Source organism: Oncorhynchus kisutch, linkage group LG5, assembly GCF_002021735.2.
Source record: "Oncorhynchus kisutch isolate 150728-3 linkage group LG5, Okis_V2, whole genome shotgun sequence".
Classification (NCBI taxonomy): domain Eukaryota; kingdom Metazoa; phylum Chordata; class Actinopteri; order Salmoniformes; family Salmonidae; genus Oncorhynchus; species Oncorhynchus kisutch.
Genome location: NC_034178.2, coordinates 38,494,684 through 38,514,632, shown reverse-complemented (window position 1 = coordinate 38,514,632; position 19,949 = coordinate 38,494,684). Strand labels below are relative to the sequence as shown.

Sequence of the window (19,949 nt, the reverse complement as noted above, 5' to 3'; positions counted from 1 at the left end):
CATTGGCCTCATGGTGAAATCCCTGAGCGGTTTCCTTCCTCTCCGGCAACTGAGTTAGGAAGGACACCTGTATCTTTGTAGTGACTGGGTGTATTGATACACCACCCAAAGTGTAATTAATAATTCACCATGCTCAAAGGAAAATTCAATGTCTGTCTACATTTTTTTTTACCCATCTACCAATAGGTGCCCTTCTTTGCGAGACGTTGGAAAACCTGCCTGGTCTTTGTGGTCTGTGAATCTGAGTTTGAAATTCACTGCTCGATTGATGGACCTTACAGATATTTATGTGTGGGGTACAGAGATGAGGTCATTCAAAAATCCTGTTAAAACACAATTATTGTACACAGAGTCCCTGCAACTTATTATGTGACGTGTTAAACACATTTTTACTCCTGAACTTATTTATACTTGACATAACGGGTTGAACATTTATTGACTCTATATATTTCTGTGTCTCAGGCAGGCTGTGTGAGCTGCAGTGTTAACCAACCATACCTCCAGAGTGAAGGAGAGCACCACATCAGACTTGGACAGCGTGTTCTCGTCCTCCTGGCCCATGTCTATGATGGAGGTGTTGTGTCCTCGTTTGAGCTTCTGCAGTTTGAACTCTCCTCCCTTGGACACGGGCATGCTCTCCAGGTTAGCCATCAGCAGGTTCACTGAGGATCTCAGCTCCTCTATGAACATGGCCTCCATCTCTTTGGACACAAACTTGGGAAACTTGCCGCCCTGTTAGACAGACGCACGCAGGCATACACACAGGGACATACACACGCAGGCACACGATCACACACATGTCCATAGTGAAGTCTACGACCATAAAGTGTACAGTATTTTTTAAAGAGGATCTTTATACATGCGTACTCCTGCCCTGAGTCTACCTCTGCTTTTACATTATTGAGGCTGTTTTGCTCATGTGAGGGCCTACGGTTCACAACACACACACACCTCTACTTCTTAGTGTATAGGCCTTAGGCATACTGCCTTCTACAGTATCTGTTACAGCTCTGGTGAGGTGATTTAAGAGGGGTGGGTTGGTGTCTAATTCTCTACTTTACTTTCAGGTAGTGGTGTCTTACCCTGGCGATCTGATCAGCCATCTGCAGTCGTCCGTCCAGTTCTCTCCTGATCTGTGCAGCCTGCTCGTCTGGGTTATCAAGCTGGAAACGAACACAATGAGAGAAGATTTCATCATGACATAAGCCTGACATACAGCGTTTACTGTCGCCTTAGAGGTGACATAGGCCTTACACACAACCTCCATTACAAGCCTTTGTGATGCCCATGACCATAGACTAATGGTGATGACATAGTATTACCTCATCACCCTTGGGATGATTTTCAAAAGGATCATTGTCTGTAGTAATGTATGAATGTATCAACATGGAGCGACTTGCATCGTACTTGTAAACCCCACTAAAGTGATGAGCTGGAATCAATATAATTTCCATTTGAATTCCATCACGTCCCCTCCGGTGGGAAAGATGATCGATATTCAACCACTGTCAAATGATTGTGTTCCTATGTTAAAGGGGGAATCAGCAGTTGAAACAATGTTTCGGTAAAAAGCTGAGGAATGGGGCTGGAGAAATACAACCACTTTCAAGTTCAAAAACAGAGCTATGGATCCAAGGACATCCATGCTATCAAAACGACAGTTTAATTTTTTTTGAAGCAATATCGTGTTTGTATAGTCCCATGTGGCTGAGTTGGTAGAGCATGTCGCTTCTAACGCTAAGGTTATGGGGAACCAGTATGAAAATATATGCACTCATGACTGTAAGTCGCTCTTGTCTGCTAAATGACTCAAATGTAATGTCAAATGTTTACATTTACTTTGTTTACAAACATTGGAGTGAAACAAGTTTATATTTTGGGTTCTGATGGGTTATTTTTTAATTTTTTTATTTTACCTTTATTTAACCAGGTAGGCAAGTTGAGAACAAGTTCTCATTTACAATTGCGACCTGGCCAAGATAAAGCAAAGCAGTTCGACAGATAAAACGACACAGAGTTACACATGGAGTAAAAACAAACATACAGTCAATAATGCAGTATAAACAAGTCTATATACAATGTGAGCAAATGAGGTGAGAAGGGAGGTAAAGGCAAAAAAGGCCAAGATGGCAAAGTAAATACAATATAGCAAGTAAAATACTGGAATGGTAGTTTTGCAATGGAAGAATGTGCAAAGTAGAAATAAAAAAATAATGGGGTGCAAAGGAGCAAAATAAATAAATAAATAAAAATTAAATACAGTTGGGAAAGAGGTAGTTGTTTGGGCTAAATTATAGGTGGGCTATGTACAGGTGCAGTAATCTGTGAGCTGCTCTGACAGTTGGTGCTTAAAGCTAGTGAGGGAGATAAGTGTTTCCAGTTTCAGAGATTTTTGTAGTTCGTTCCAGTCATTGGCAGCAGAGAACTGGAAGGAGAGGCGGCCAAAGAAAGAATTGGTTTTGGGGGTGACTAGAGAGATATACCTGCTGGAGCGTGTGCTACAGGTGGGAGATGCTATGGTGACCAGCGAGCTGAGATAAGGGGGGACTTTACCTAGCAGTGTCTTGTAGATGACATGGAGCCAGTGGGTTTGGCGACGAGTATGAAGCGAGGGCCAGCCAACGAGAGCGTACAGGTCGCAATGGTGGGTAGTATATGGGGCTTTGGTGATAAAACGGATTGCACTGTGATAGACTGCATCCAATTTGTTGAGTAGGGTATTGGAGGCTATTTTGTAAATGACATCGCCAAAGTCGAGGATTGGTAGGATGGTCAGTTTTACAAGGGTATGTTTGGCAGCATGAGTGAAGGATGCTTTGTTGCGAAATAGGAAGCCAATTCTAGATTTAACTTTGGATTGGAGATGTTTGATATGGGTCTGGAAGGAGAGTTTACAATCTAACCAGACACCTAAGTATTTGTAGTTGTCCACGTATTCTAAGTCAGAGCCGTCCAGAGTAGTGATGTTGGACAGGCGGGTAGGTGCAGGCAGCGATCGGTTGAAGAGCATGCATTTAGTTTTACTTGCATTCAAGAGCAATTGGAGGCCACGGAAGGAGAGTTGTATGGCATTGAAGCTTGCCTGGAGGGTTGTTAACACAGTGTCCAGAGAAGGGCCGGAAGTATACAGAATGGTGTCGTCTGCGTAGAGGTGGATCAGGGACTCACCAGCAGCAAGAGCGACCTCATTGATGTATACAGAGAAGAGAGTCGGTCCAAGAATTGAACCCTGTGGCACCCCCATAGAGACTGCCAGAGGTCCGGACAGCAGACCCTCCGATTTGACACACTGAACTCTATCAGAGAAGTAGTTGGTGAACCAGGCGAGGCAATCATTTGAGAAACCAAGGCTGTCGAGTCTGCCGATGAGGATATGGTGATTGACAGAGTCGAAAGCCTTGGCCAGATCAATGAATACGGCTGCACAGTAATGTTTCTTATCGATGGCGGTTAAGATATCGTTTAGGACCTTGAGCGTGGCTGAGGTGCACCCATGACCAGCTCTGAAACCAGATTGCATAGCAGAGAAGGTATGGTGAGATTCGAAATGGTCGGTAATCTGTTTGTTGACTTGGCTTTCGAAGACCTTAGAAAGGCACGGTAGGATAGATATAGGTCTGTAGCAGTTTGGGTCAAGAGTGTCCCCCCCTTTGAAGAGGGGGATGACCGCAGCTGCTTTCCAATCTTTGGGAATCTCAGACGACACGAAAGAGAGGTTGAACAGGCTAGTAATAGGGGTGGCAACAATTTCGGCAGATAATTTGAGAAAGAAAGGGTCCAGATTGTCTAGCCCGGCTGATTTGTAGGGGTCCAGATTTTGCAGCTCTTTCAGAACATCAGCTGAATGGATTTGGGAGAAGGAGAAACGGGGAAGGCTTGGGCGAGTTGCTGTTGGGGGTGCAGTGCTGTTGTCCGGGGTAGGAGTAGCCAGGTGGAAAGCATGGCCAGCCGTAGAAAAATGCTTATTGAAATTCTCAATTATGGTGGATTTATCAGTGGTGACAGTGTTTCCTATCTTCAGTGCAGTGGGTAGCTGGGAGGAGGTGTTCTTATTCTCCATGGACTTTACAGTGTCCCAGAACTTTTTTGAGTTAGTGTTGCAGGAAGCAAATTTCTGCTTGAAAAAGCTTATGTTATGACAGTTGAACTAAGCTCATGATGCATTTATAAGTAATCTTCAAGAAACAATGGTTACATATCATTAATATAGTCCAAAAATGGATGTAGCAAATGCAGATTGCCCCTTTAATGATGCTTGTTTACAGCTCTGGTTCAGTTCTATGAATTCGTTCATTGACTATACACTTGAGTGTACAGAACATTAGGAACAACTGCTCTTTCCATGACATAAAATAACCATGTGAATCCAGGTAAAATGGGCAAGACAAAACATTGAAGTGCCTTTGAACGGGCGGTATGATAGTAGGTGCCAGGCGCACCGGTTTGAGTGTGTCAAGAACTGCAACGCTGCTGGGTTTTTCACGCTCAACCATTTCCCGTGTGTATCAGGAATGGTCCACCACCCAAAGGACATCAAGCCAACTTGACACAGCTGTGGGAAGCATTGGAGTCAACATCTATGTGGAACGCTTTCGACACCTATTACAGTCCCATGCCCCGACGAATTGAGTCTGTTCTGGGGACAAAAAGGGGTGCAACTCAATATTAGGAAGGTGTTCCTAATGTTTTGTACATTCAGTGTACATCTGAGTAGATTTCATCAGATGTATGTGTGCAGTATAGACTCTTTCCCCAGATTGAAGAGCAGAGGTGTGTCTGAGCTGGTGAGAAAGGGATAGTCATTGATGGTCAGGGAGCCTGCAGTATAATAGCAGACAAACACATCTGTCACAGCCACTCCTTCAGCGCCTGAGGATGGAGGAGCAAATTACTGCAGAGATGGTTTCTAGCATTGTGTGTACTGGCAGGACCAAAAATATAGAGGTACATGTAAGAGATAGACGCTCTGTACATTATCTTGGAAATAATGGAGGACATGTCGTACCAGTCACGTCAAACAGTGCCGCCAGAATAACAGTAAAGTAGCTGCATGTGTTTATTTAAGCTGTCTGCTAGTGACATTTATTTGGATACATCCATAAGAAGGAGCTGATGATGCGTGTTTTCATTTGGCATGAAAAAAAGCTGCCGTCTGGTTAGGACACTGTTCATTACCGTAGAGGTGGTTGCATTGTATATCAAACACTAGGCTAGAAGCTAGCTAAATAGTTTGTTGCTAGCATATTTGGCAATATGACAACTGAGGTCAACAATACCAGTTGCTGAAAACAGCTGGTCAAATGAGAAACATGTAGGAGGATGACAGCATAGCACCATTTGCGTCATGACTGCAACGTTGACAGACCGGAGACATTCATGCTCATTACTCACCACATTTCCACTCTAGAATGCGCTTCTAGCCAATCAGAAACGAGTATGGAACAATGCCGTGGTATGACACATATACCACAACACATACACAGACGTGTTCAAGACCACATGTGCATCACCACACACACACACACAGATATGCAACAAGATCTCTATAGTGTATGCTAATATAATCCCCCAGTCTGTTCAGAGGCATTGTTGGGGCTCTTCAAGTGGGATGGTCAGTGCCATGGTATGCCCTGTGCCAAGCAGGTGCCCTGTCCACTAGAGTATCTCTGCCCACGCTACATACACCCTCTCCACCCGCTGACAGGGCACTGAGGCATTCTTCACAGCAACAGTCAGGGATGAGAAACAAGGGAGAGGGTGGATGAGAAGACTACAGTTGTCATAACACACACACACACTCAGACAGAGATAGTTTTCTGCATTACACCAGAACAGTAATCAGAAAGAGAAATCCCTGTCATAATAGAATCAGATCTGATGTAAGCAAGGCCAACTATAATTAGATGAATTAAATCTGCTTAATCTCCACTGGCCAAAAGCTGTGCGCCTGATTGCCACACCATATGTACTGTATCTGACAGTGTTTATCAGTGTGTGTTTGAGAGTATTGTGTTAGTATGATTGTGTCTGGAATAAATGCACGCTCTCCCATGCCCATCCATCTCAACACAGTCGCCCTGTCTAGAATACAACTCTTCAACATGACTTCACCTTCTCCCCTCCCTCTGTAGCCTCCAGGAAGACCGGGAACCCATCTTAGTTTAATGATACAAATGTCAGGATGAAGATTGTGAGATTTGCCACCATGCATTGTGTGTGTGTCTGTGTGTGTAGGGGGGTATTGGTGAATCAAAAGATGTCTCTCTCCATTCACGCCATTCTCTCTCTTAATTTCTGTTTTTCATTCTCTGAATTATAGCACAAAATGTCCCTGTTCTCTCCCTTTCTCCAAAAGACTACCTATATGTTTCTCTCTCCGTGTCTCTTACCTTCCCTCTCCCTGTCTCTGTGTTACCCTCTCAGCCCTCTCTTGCCATTGAATTTTCTGACTGCTGCATTAACATGTTGCTGAACACCCACCCCTGCTGCTACCACCAACTCAAATTAAAGTTTATTTGTCACGTGCGCCGAATACAACAGGTGTAGACCTTACAGTGAAATGCTTACTTACAGACCCCAGGCATTCTTCACAGCAACACTCAGGGATGAGAAACAAGGGAGAGGGTGGATGAGAAGACTACAGTTGTCATAACACACACACACACTCAGACAGAGATAGTTTTCTGCATTACACCAGAACAGTAATCAGAAAGAGAAATCCCTGTCATAATAGAATCAGATCTGATGTAAGCAAGGCCAACTATAATTAGATGAATTAAATCTGCTTAATCTCCACTGGCCAAAAGCTGTGCGCTTTTTAAGTTTAAAAAATTGTATTTAGTGAACGATAGATACGTAAAGAATAATACAACAGTAATAAGACAGTGAAAAATAACAGTATCGAGTCTATATACGGGCACTGGTTAGTCGGGCTAATTGAGGTAGTATGTACATGTAGGTATGGTTAAAGTGGCTATGCATATATGATAAACAGAGAGTAGCAGTAGCGTAAAAGAGGGGTTGGGGGGACAACGCAAATAGTCTGGGTAGCCATTTAATTACTTGTTCAGGAGTCTTAAGGCTTGGGGGTAAAACTGTTGAGAAGCCATTTGGTCCTAGACTTGGTGCTCCGGTACCGCTTGCCATGCAGTAGGAGAGAGAACATTCTATGACTGAGGTGTGTGGGGTCGTTGAGAATTTTTAGGGCCTTCCTCTGACGAGGTCCTGGATGGGAGGCAGCTTAGCCCCAGTGATGTACTGGGCCGTACGCACTACCCTCTGAAGAGCTCGTTCGGGGGCCGAACAGTTGCCATACTAGGCAGTGATGCAACCAGTAAGGATACTCTCGATGTTGCAGCTGTAGAACCTTTTGAGGATCTGAGGACCCATGCCAAATCTTTTTAGTTTCCTGATGGGGAATAGGCTTTGTTGAGCCCTCTTCACGACTGTCTTGGTGTGTTTGGACCATTCTAGTTTGTTGGTGATGTGGACACCAAGGAACTTGAAGCTCTCAACCTGCTCCACTACAGCCCCATCGATGAGAATGGGGACGTGCTCGGTCCTCCTTTTACTGTAGTCCACAATCATCTCCTTTGTCTTGATTATGTTAAGGGATAGGTTGTTATTCTGGCACCACCCGGCCAGGTCTCTGACCTCCTCCCTATAGGCTATCTCGTCGTTGTCGGTGATCAGGCCTACCACAAGCTTTACATTCCTGTTGTGTTTGAGAGAGAACACACACACACGGCTTGGGCAGCTGACAGACACACAGTCAAGTATGTATGGGATGTGTGTGGGGTCAAAATGGGGCCAATCTGTCCTCTTTACATTACAGGATGAGATTCCAAAGTAATTAATCCAATCGCATCGCTAAAGTCTCAATCCCGGCCAGTGATCAAAGCCCTACCTAAAACGGTTTCAACCCAGGATGAGCAGACTCTACTTAGAAGTTCCTTCTACCTCAAACTTAAGTGTCCCCTACAGAGTGGCAAGACGAGTCATCTCATTTGACAGACTGCCTAACAGTATATTGTGTTCCATGCCCGCTTAATTTAGTAGATCCCACATCCCCACTGGGTTAGGCACTGATGATCCCTGTCTGTGTGTGCCTGCCTGTCAGTCAGTCAGTGGCCGTATGTGAAAATCGAGTCTACTTTAAATGCCCAGATGTCATACTATTTTTGGCTTTAACAAAAGCTGATCAATTAGATATGGGGGGGACGCGCTACAGAAATCATGATGCATGATGCATTCTCAGTATTCGAAAATCGAGTATGGTTTAAACGCCAGAATGTTATACTCATTTCGGCTCTTCATCTAGTAGAATTGGATGCATACTTTTCCACAATGCATTGGAAAATGTGTGTTGCAAATGATAGACCCTTGTTCTCTTCAAGTAGCCAAACAACAAAACTAGGCTACTTAATTGGGAAGATACCGAATAGCGAAGCTTCTGCGGTGGTGTTCAAATGTAAGTCATTTTTGTTCTCATTAAAATGATCACATCTTTGAAAACATACGTTTAATTTTTTTTTTTTTTACAGAACTTTGGTTTCACTAATAAATATGTTGAAATTGAACCAAACTTGTTTCTGTCTTCAGTCCTTTTTAAATAGGATAGATGGGCTGTATGGGCTTCTGTCATGATGATGCTGGGAGACGGGAAGCAAGTGCAGGTAGTGAGTATAATAATAAACATACCAGAGCACACCGCAAGACACAAGTGTAGCGTATGGACATGGAACAACATTATTACTGCCTGGGGAATAGACCTAAGGGAGTGGCAGATATAGGGGAGGTAATGAGAGAGGAAATGGAGTCCAGGTGAGCCTAATCATGTAGAGTAGACCGCGTAATACTTGATGCCAGGTGCGCGTAATGATGGTTGCCAGGACCAGTGGTTCCTATTCTATTCAACATTTAGAGTAATTAATCAAATTGGAACTGAGCTATTATCAGATTGGTTAATGCGATGCATTTCTGTTGAATTTGGAAAAATCCACCCGCACTCGGCCTCACCTCCCCTACTCAGCCAGTGGCATACTGCATACTTTTTACTAAACGGTACATGCTAAATAGTATGCGACGATGACTACATAGTATGCAGTTTAAGTATGTAGTACGCTAGTATGGATATTCAGACACAGCCAGCCAGTCAGCTTGTGTCTGTGATCTGTAGTATCAATCTTCATCATGTTGTTGTAACTGTAGAAGCCGTGCTGTTGTTGTGCTGAGTGGCAATCGATAGTGTATTCTGTCCACTGAGTAGCATGATGAACTATCTATCTTTTTCAATCACTCACTAGAGCGTGGAGCCTCTGAGTCTGAGGCACCGGTCACTCCATCATTAAGCACTCCAGGCGGCAGATAACTCATCCTTATATGAAAACATTCATAGGGGGTGAACAGCTATAGCGTAAACACAGGCAGAGTGAGGCAGAGCTGGGAGGGTTGAGGATAAGGGTCAGGGAGACGTTCCCTCTGAAACTCACTTGTCCACCACCACGCTCCATAAAATTTATATTTTGGCCACATATCAGGATTGTAGGGTTGATTGAGTTTAGATCCCAGGACAGTTGCACTGGCTTGATTGAGTTTAGGGTCAAGTGTGGCACTGTCTGATACCGTTGTCAAGGGTACAGTCCTCCTAATCTGCTTGTTCCCTTCTGTTTTCCACTTTTTAAAGAAAAACACAAGCATACACACACAACTTTGTTTTACTATCATTATGGGGACCAAACAATTGATTCACATTCAAAATCCTATTTTCCCTAACCGTTAACCTAAACCTAACCTCAACCCTAACCCCAAACCCTAAATATTATTATAATGCTAACCCCTAAGCCTAAAATAGCCTTTTTTCTTGTGAGGACATCTGGTCTGGAAATCTGAGATTAAATTTTGGCCAGAGGTAACGGACTAAAAGGATGGGTTTGCAGGATTTTGTGGATCTCCTCTACCTATTCCAAACAGGCTCCTCTCGTCTCGTCTCCTTTGCTCTCCTCTCCTCAGTCTTTTAATTGTTTAAATAAATTGCAGTCCCCTCCGATTGATAGATTCAAAGCCAAACTCTGATATGTGATTAGGGGAAAACCTTTCCGGTCTGTCTGGTTTAATATATACAGGATGACAACGGCTGCCAGGGGAGGAGGGGGAGAGGGGAAAAAAAGGTAGCCATGTTTACTGTCACCATGGTAGCACAAATGAGCAGACAAAGGGCATGGTGTGTGTGTGTGTGACTGACGGCAGAAAGGTTCCATAAACAAATAAACACACACACAGTGAGCATAGCAACACACCATACAGACTACACCAAATCAAAGGTCCAGCATTGAGATCTACTTCAAAGCTTTCAGACAGACATCTGTTTGCAGTACAATAGCAGCAAGGTCTTTGATGAAAATTGAGGATATATTACTTCCCCATTCTGTAATAGCAGCAAATGTATGCATAGAACGGAGGGCTTTCAAATCGTTGTGTTGATGGCCTTGTTTATGATACAAAAACTATAAGTGTCTTTTCTTTGGATTTGATCTCTCTCATCCATATTCAATGAGGTGTACAGTAAGTGACTTGACAGAGTAAAAGGTTTTATACATCTAACACAGAGAACAAGACTCATTGATGACGGCTGTTGTTTTTCTGTTCCACCTGAACTGGAAAATAACTGATAAAAGGGACTTCTGACAGACTTCTAATACATTCTGTGTGCTCAAGCAGGCAATTTTTTCGGGGAAAAATACAACTGTTTGCATTGACGCTTTTATGTTGTTTAATACTTAAAGACATGCTCCGGAACTTTGGCAACTAGTAAGTATTTTTGAAACCTCCCGCTTCGGGCTGGAAGTGTCAATCTGTAGTTCATACATGCATAATCTATGATCAGAATTACAGCCTTATCTTAATTAGCCACGAAATCCATAGTTTGAAAGTGACTGTTTACAGGAAGCTGCGCAGCGCCCTACATTTCCCCCCCACGTGGGTCAGCCCCCTAGCAATTCAAGTTTCAGCCAATGAATGTTAGCCCCTCGCCATTTGAGTGAGAACTAGCAAGATGCAGATTGAGAGAGAGAACCCCTTTTGGCTTGTGAGCGCTACTTTCAGAACTAATAAAGATTACAAAAGTACCAGAGAATCTCTTTAACTGATTCTACAGGCTTAACAGAGAGTGTTTATATAGGGCATATGTATCCTGTATCCATATGTATCCATATGTAAGTTAGAGAGACCAATAGCCAGAATGTTAACAGACAATGGCAAGAGGGAGATGAACTGGCAACCAGAAGGTGTGTGTTTGTGTTGTGGGAATGTGTTCTGGGAGCAGAGATCAAGGCAAATTATCCGCCTCACTAGAGCTGGATTCTCCAGAGCTTTTGTATTGATAGATTGCAAATGACTGTTTTATATTCTTACTGTTTTATATCATTATATCCTCTTAGTATGAATAGATTGTTTTATATAGCCTTAGAAATCAAAATTAGTGTAAGGTTCAAGCTCTTTGTATGAGAAGTGTAATTATTTAGTGGACTGCAGTGGACTGTGAGAATGAGTACTCCCAATAACTCAAGACCTCTCCTGACTGATAAGATGTCCTGTGATATGCACGGAGGAGCATGGAGAAACCTTTATCCAACTGTGTGATGGAAAAGTACTGAACTACATCTTTGTGGAAGGGAGGGGGTGAGAGCTGGCGCCACAGAGATGGTATGAAGATGGCACCGACAGAGATGGTTGCCTCGATTCACGTTCTTAGGAAACTATGCAGTATTTGTTTTTTTTAATGTATTATTTCTTACATTGTTAACCCAGGAAATCTTAAGTCTTATTACATACAGCCAGGAATAACTATTAGAACTATAAAACAGCGGCAGGCGGTCGGCACGACCACATCCATAACTCCAAACCCCATCTGGTGAAAAGGAAGAAGACCCACTCTGTCCACCCACACCTAGGTCAAGTCACGCATCTGCCAAACAGGGCTGAAATTCAATTTATTCCTTAACTCAAATCATCATTACAGGCTAAAACATATTCATCAGAAGACAATATGCTCTCATTTTAATTTAGTCAGTCACTGAGGTTGTTTATTCACAGAAATGTTTACATAGTCATGATTTAGTCTTCAGTTTGCAGAGGTCCACACACACACACACACACACACACACACAAAGGTAAAACAACATAAAATGCACCCTATTACCCACATTATCAACTGGAAATCCATCAGCCCCCTTTGCACCATTCTTACACTGCAATCCCCAGAATTCAACTACTCGTCATCTTGGGGCGGCAGGGTAGCCTAGTGGTTACTAGTTACTAGTGTTGGACTAGTAACCGGAAGGTTGCGAGTTCAAACCCCCGAGCTGACAAGGTACAAATCTGTCATTCTGCCCCTGAACAGGCAGTTAACCCACTGTTCTAACTAAGGCTGTCATTAAAATAAGAATTTGTTATTAACTGACTTTCCTAGTTAAATAAAGGTAAAATAAAAAAATAAGTGCAACAACAGCTTGCTACAAAATGTGATAGGAGGGAACCATCTGTATCTCAATCTCCTTCAAAAGCTTCCAACTCACAAAGGTACATGATGACAGGTACCTGAGTAAGGACACGGATTACAGCTGTTCTGTTCTTCAAACGCTCAATCTGACACTCAAATCAAATAACATCTTACTTGTCACTTGCTTCATAAACAACAGGTGTAGACTAACAGTGCAGATAGGAAAATGAAAAATAGAACAATTATAACACTAGGAATAAATATGCAATGAGTAATGATAACTTGGCTATTTACACGGGGTACCAGAAGTGAGTCGATGTGCAGGGCTATGAGGTAATTGAGGTAGATATGTACAGTGCCCTTTACCAAGGATGCAACTTATAAAAAATCTAACCTTTATAATTGAAGTAAAATGAAGTAAAAATAAATAAATGTGAAGTAAATTAAATAAGTATTTTTCTCCAAAACACCCATAGAAATTCTTATGAGTAAATCTAAATGAAGTATATTTCCATGCATATTTTATGTTTTAAGTTCACCTGAGTGATTAGGAATACTTAAGTGTTAAACCATGACTTTAAACCATTCATTTAGGCTGGGTTTCTGTACAGCACTTTGAGATATCAGCTGATGTACGAAGGGCTATATAAATACATTTGATTTGATTTGATTTGATTGGGGTATAAATATGAGGTGACATACAGGCCAAGTTCCCATAGTCATCCATCACAATGGGAAAGACCAGAGAATACAGTAAGGTATTTGAGCTGCACAAACCAGGAAATGGCTATGAGAAAATAGCTCAACGGTTGAAAATGCCCATTTCCACTATCAGGGCAATAATTAAGAGGTTTAAAGCAACTGGAGATGTTAACAGTTGGCCTGGAAGAGGACGTGTGTCTATATTGACCCTACGCACAGTGAGGAGGATGGTAACAGTGGCTAAAAAATGTCCAAGGATCACAGCTGGAGAATTGCAGACGTTAGTTGTGTCTTGGGATCAGAAAGTCTCCAGAACTCCAGATCAGACCAAGATCAAACGTAACCACAAGTTGTTTAGGAGGGTTGCCATAAAAACGCCTTTGCTGTCATCAAACAACAAACCCAAGCACCTACAGTTTGCCAAGTATTACTGGAACTTTCAATGGGACCGGGTTCTATGGTCAGATGAGACCAAAATATAGCTTTTGGAAACAAACACCAGAAGTTGATTCGGCGTAGACAGAAAGTTAGCCATGCAGAAAAGTACCTCGTCCCACTGTGAAGTATGGTGGTGGATCTTTTATGTTGTGGGCCTGTCTTTCTTCCAAAGGCCCTGGACAACTTGTTAGTAAACATAGTATCATGGATTCCATCAAGTACCAGCAGATATTAAATCAAAACCTGACTGCCTCTGCTAGGAAGCTTAAACTGGGCCAAGGTTGGATCTTCCAGCAGGACAATGAACCAAAGCACACCTCAAAATCAACACAAAAATGGTTCTCTGACCACATAATCAAGGTTTGCCATGGCCATCCCAGTCTCCTGGCCTAAACCCCATAGAAAACCTGTGGGATGAGCTGAAGAGGACAGTCCACAAGCATAGAGAGAATCTGTATTGAGGAATGGTCTCAGGTCCCTTGCCATGTGTTCTCCAACCTCATTACGCATTATAGGAGAAGACTCAGAGCTGTTATCTTGGCAAAGGGAGGTTGCACACAGTATTGAATGAAGGGGTGACAATAATAAAAACCTATATTTTAGAAAAATATTTATTTTATGTTAAGAATTTCTTTTTTCTTTCAATTATTTTAATTTTAATTAAAGTTAGATTTTTGTGAATATTTTCAAAGAAAGACCAAGAGGATAAACAATAGAGATGTTTTTTTACATCCTGTTTTGCTCATACAGTTGAAGTCGGAAGCTTACATAAACCTTAGCCAAATACATTTAAACTCAGTTTTTCACAATTCATTGTCCATTTGGAAGACCCATTTGCAACCAAGCTTTAACTTCCTGACTGATGTCTTGAGATTTTACTTCAATATATCCACATAATTTTAAATTCCTCATGATGCCATCTATTTTGTGAAGTGCACCAGTCCCTCCTGCAGAAACACACACCCACAACATGATTCTGCCACCCCCGTGCTTCAGGGTTGGGATGGTGTTCTTCGGCTTGCAAACCTACCCCTTTTTCCTCTCCTTCCTGAGCGGTATGACGGCTGCGTGGTCCCATGGTGTTTATACTTGCATACTACTGATGTACGGATGAAGGTGGTACCTTCAGGCGTTTGGAAATTGCTCCCAAGGATGAACCAGACATGTGGAGGTCTACCATTTTTTCTGAGGTCTTGGCTGATTTCTTTTCATTTTCCCATGATGTCAAGCAAAGAGGCACCGAGTTTGAAGGTAGGCCTTGAAATACATTGTCACGCCCTGACCGTAGAGAGCTTTTTATGTCTCTATTTTGGTTTGGTCAGGGTGTGATTTGGGTGGGCATTCTATGTTCATTTTCCAATGTTTTGGTATTTCTTTGTTTTGGCCGGGTATGGTTCTCAATCAGGGACAGCTGTCTGTCGTTGTCTCTGATTGGGAACCATACTTAGGTAGCATTTTCCCATCTGTGTTTTGTGGGTAGTTTTCTGTTTAGTGTTCTGCACCTGACAGGACTGTTTCGGTTTCGTTTCTCACTTTGTTATTTGGTTCTAGTGTTCAGTGTTAATAAAAATCATGAACACTTACCAGGCTGCGCTTTGGTCTGATCCTTCTTCATCAGACGACCGTTACATACATCCACAGGTACACACCCCCAATTGACTCAAATTATGTCAATTAGCCTATCAGAAGCTTCTAAAGCCATGACATCGTTTTCTGGAATTTTCCAAGCTGTTTAAAGGCAGTCAACTTAGTGTATGTAAACTTCTGACCAACTGGAATTGTGATACAGTGAATTATAAGTGAAAGAATCTGTCTGTAAACAATTGTTGGAACATTTACTTGTGTCATGCACAAAGTAGATGTCCTAACTGACTTGCCAAAACTATAGTTTGTTTACAAGAAATTTTGGGAGTGGTTGGAAAACGAGTTTTGATGACTCCAACCTAAGTGTATGTAAACTTCCGACTTCAACTGTATTTACCAAGGGTGCCAATATTAGTGGTGGGCACTGTATATATAGGTAGGGATAAAGTGACTAGGAAACAGGATAGATAATAAACAGTAGTAGCAGCACATGTGATGAGTCAAAAGACTTAGTGCAAAAAGGGTCAATGCAGATAGTTAAATACTTAACCACTAGCTACCTGGACTAACTATTTAGCAGTCGTATGTCTTGGAGGTAGAAGCTGTTCAGGGTCCTGTTGGTTCCAGACTTGGTGCATCGGTACCGCTTGCCGTCTGGTAGCAGAGAGAACAGTCTATGACTTGGGTGTCTGGAGTCATTGACCATTTTTAGGGCCTTCCTCTGACACTGCCTGGTATACAGGTCCTGGGTGGCAGGGAGCTCGGCCCCAGTGATTTGCTGGGCCATACACACTACCGTCTGTAGCACCTTGCGATGATGCAGCCAGTCAAGATACTCTCAATGGTGCAGCTGTATAACTTTTTGAGGATCTGAGGGCCCATACTGAATCTTTTCAGCCTCCTGAGAGGGAAGAGGCGTTTATCTCGACTGTCTTGGTGTGTGTGGCCCATGATTGGGGTGTGTAGACCATTCCTTAATGATGTAGACCCTGAGGTACTTGAAGCTCTCGACCTGCTCCACTACAGCTCCGTCGATGTGGACATGCTCGACCATTCATCTCCTGTAGTCCACGAACAGCTTCTTTGTCTTGCTAACATTGAGGGAGAGGTTGTTGTCCTGGCACCACATTGCCAGGTCTCTGACCTCCTCCCTGTAGGCTGTCTCATCGTCATCGGTGATCAGGCATACCACCATCGAGTCATCTGCAAACTTAATGATGGTAATGGAGTCGTGCATGGCCACACAGTCATGGGTGAACAGGGAGTAAAGGAGTGGACTAAGCACACACCGCTGAGGGGCACCTGTGTTGAGGGTCAGCGCGGCAGATGTGGTGTTGCCTACCCTCACCACCTGGGTGTGGCCCGTCAGGAAGTCCAGGATCCAGTTGCAGAGGGAGGTGGTTAGTCCCGGGGTCCTTAGCTTAGTGATGAGCTAGGAGGGCACTATGGTGTTAAATGCTGAGCAATAGCCAATGAACAGCATTATCACATAGGTGTTCCTTTTGTCCAGGTGGAGTGCAATAGAGATTGCATCATCTGTTGATCTGTTGGGGCGCTATGTGAATTAGAGCGGGTTCAGGGTGTCTGGGATGCAGTGGCAGTCGGTGCCATTTAAGATGAGGGAGGATTAACATGGTCTTATTTCTATTGCAGCATATTGGATGACTGTCATTCCTACTCCTTTCACCCAGTTCAATGTAACATCAATAGGCTTAGGCTACTACATGATACTCACATTTTCCCCGTACCCATCATGAGGTTGCTACAACCTAGCCTAGGAAGGAAAGTTCACAACATAGGTTGACAGATGGAGATCATTTTGAGTAATCAAGGTGACAGTGACACATTCAATACCGTCTTGCACACTCTTGCCTGCATCTAGCTGATCTAATGTGTAATCATCAGTCCAACAAGAGTTTCTATCGGACAAATTCAGGTATATTTATCCCCACTTCCGTTTGAGAAACGTTTTTCAACAGAATCAGTGCAATAAATACACCCCTGATCATGCCCACACAGTTCACATTCATAACAGCCACAAACAAACAGTTTGTTATATATATAATTCCTTCTCTCATCTATCTATGCGCTCTCCTCCTCTCAACTTTTCCCTTCGCTTGTGGACTTGTGCACAACATATCAGCTGTCTGTGACCAGGTGAAAAAACCTTTCCAAGCCAAACCGTCATGACCACGAACCACTACAACACAGCCTACATTGTTGTCACATCGTAGTCAACATAGCTACTAGAACTAACACGTTAGTAATCAGTGTACAGTGTATAGTCAGCAGCTAGCAGAATCGCTGTTACACCGGCGGGCCCGGGTGAAAATACATTTAGAAAACCAAAAGCTTACCTTGACTTCGAAGAGTTCCAGGGTTGGATAGCCATAGCTAGCTAGGTAACATAGCATCCCTTTCTGTTTGAGCCAGGTGATTGAGTAAGCTAAAATAGCTAGCTGCATTCGATGCTAGCTAAGTAAGTGAACGTTTTTAAAAATATACTATGAAATATAGCACTCTCTCTATATCTTGCTTCTTAATTTTGAAATAAATGAATTTGTTGCCTTTCTCTCTCTTTGAGTCAATTACTCACCAGTGCTAGCTAGCTGTAGCTTATGCTTCCAGTACTAGAGTCATTCTCTGCTCCTTTGATTGGGATGACAACATGTCAGTTCATGCTACAAGAGCTCTGATAGGTTGGAGGATGTCCTCAGGAAGTTGTCACAATTACTGTATAAGTCTATGGAAAAGGGTGAGAACCATGAGCCTCCTAGGTTTTGTATTAAAGTCAATGTACCCAGAGGAGGACATAAACTAGCTTTCCTCCGGCTACACCATGAGCCTCCACTGCGGGATGATGGTGTTGATGTGAGCCATGACCAGCATTTCAAAGCTTTTTATGGCCACAGATGTGAGTGCTACAGGGCGGTAGTCATTTAGGCAGGTTACCTTGGAGTTCTTGGTGGTCTGCTTGAAACATGTAGGTGTAACAGACAGTCAGGGAGAGGTTGAAAATGTCAGTGAAGACACTTGCCAGCTGGTCAGCGCATGCTCTGGCATGGACTGGCCTCATTTAATGTGTCATAACTGTGTGTGTGTGTGTGTGTGTGTGTGTGTGTGTGTGTGTGTGTGTGTGTGTGTGTGTGTGTGTGTGTGTGTGTGTGTGTGTGTGATGATATTCACAGTAATTTTGTCGTCAAACCACAGCAGTGGAAAACTAAATCATATTCTTGAAAACAGAGCAAAGGCACAGACATAATTCCATGTAACACATACAATTCTGTGCAGATATCTGTTTGCACATCCAACAGCTCATTCATTTTCACTCTTTCCGGGGAGATGGAAAATGTACATGAAAAGAAACATCATGTCAGTTGAAGCCACAGCAATAGGCTTGACGAGTCTCATTCTGTGGTAGAGGCAGATACAGATAGAGCTGACAGGACTTCCTGTGTCCCTGCCAGAAGATGAGTCACTAGCACTATTAATGTTCAGGGGGTGGCCCTGCCTTTTAACTGGAACCAGGAGCGTGGATGGGACACATTATTGAATTAAGAAACATCAGAAAAGTCCTTTCAATCTTGGCCTGGACTACAATGATACCTAGGTCTTAAAAAGAGAATACAATGGCTAAGCCTGAAGACTACATTTTTTACTTTTACATTTGAATCATTTAGCAGACGCTCTTATCCAGAGTGATTAAGATTGAATCCTACTTCACCGGCTCTGGCGCTCGTCAGATGTGGCAGGGCTCCTAAGGGGTGCATGCTGAGTTCCCTCCTGTCAATGCTGTTCATTGACTACAGCTCAGCGTTCAACATCATAGTGCCCCACGAATCTCTCGACTAAGCAAAGGACCCTGGGACTAAACACCTCCCTTTGCAACTGGACCCTGGACTTCCTGACAGGCCGCCCCCAGGTATAAAGGGTAGGCAACAACACATCTGCCACGCTGATCCTCAACACTGCGGCACCTCAGGGGTGCGTGCTTAGTTCCCTCCTGTACTTCCTGTTTACCCACGACTGCATGGCCAAGCACGACTCCAACACCATCATTAAGTTTCCTGATGACACAACAGTGTTAGGCCTGATCACCGACAACGATGAGAAAGGGAGGAGGTCAGAGACCTGGCAGTGTGGTGCCAAGACAACAACCTCTCCCTCAATGTGAACAAGACAGAGGAGCTGGAAAAGACATTAACATTGACAGGGCTGAGTAGAGCAGGTCGAGAGTTTTAAGTTCCTTGGTGTCCACATCACCAACAAACTATCATGGTCCAAACACACCAAGACAGTCGTGAAGAGGGCACGGCAACAACTTTTCCCCTCAGGACACTGAAAGGATTTGGCATGATTTTTTTTTTTTTTTTACGGCTGCACCATCAAGGGCATGGTTGCCTGACTGGTTGCATCACTGCCTGGTATGGCAACTGCTCGGCATTTGACCGTAAGGCGCTACAGAGGGTAGTGCGTACGGCCCAGTACATCAACGGGGCCAAGCTCCTGCCATCCATGACTTATATACTAGGCGGTGATAGAAAAGGGTCCAAAATGTCCAGTCACCCAAGTCATGGATTGTTCTCTCTGCTACCGCACGGCAAGCAGTACCGTAGCACCAGGTCTAGGTCCAAAAGGCCCCAAGCCATAAGACTGCTGAACAATTAATAAAATGGCCACCCGGACTATTTACATTATCTATGCATAGTCACTTTACCCCTACCTA

General features: G+C 43.3%; 1 protein-coding gene across 18 annotated transcripts in view; it reads right to left on the bottom strand.

The window, feature by feature from the left end:
* LOC109891016 (calcium-dependent secretion activator 1) overlaps positions 1-19,949 on the bottom strand; it is a 181,600-nt gene that overhangs the window by 114,897 nt on the left and 46,754 nt on the right. For all 18 annotated transcript variants that reach the window (XM_031825030.1, XM_020483253.2, XM_031825017.1 and 15 more), the window contains exons 4-5: positions 1,083-1,163; positions 499-732 (exon numbers count right to left, since the gene is read on the bottom strand). In XM_031825030.1, the coding sequence (XP_031680890.1) occupies positions 499-732; positions 1,083-1,163 (315 nt within the window). The remainder of the gene's footprint in view (positions 1-498; positions 733-1,082; positions 1,164-19,949) is intronic.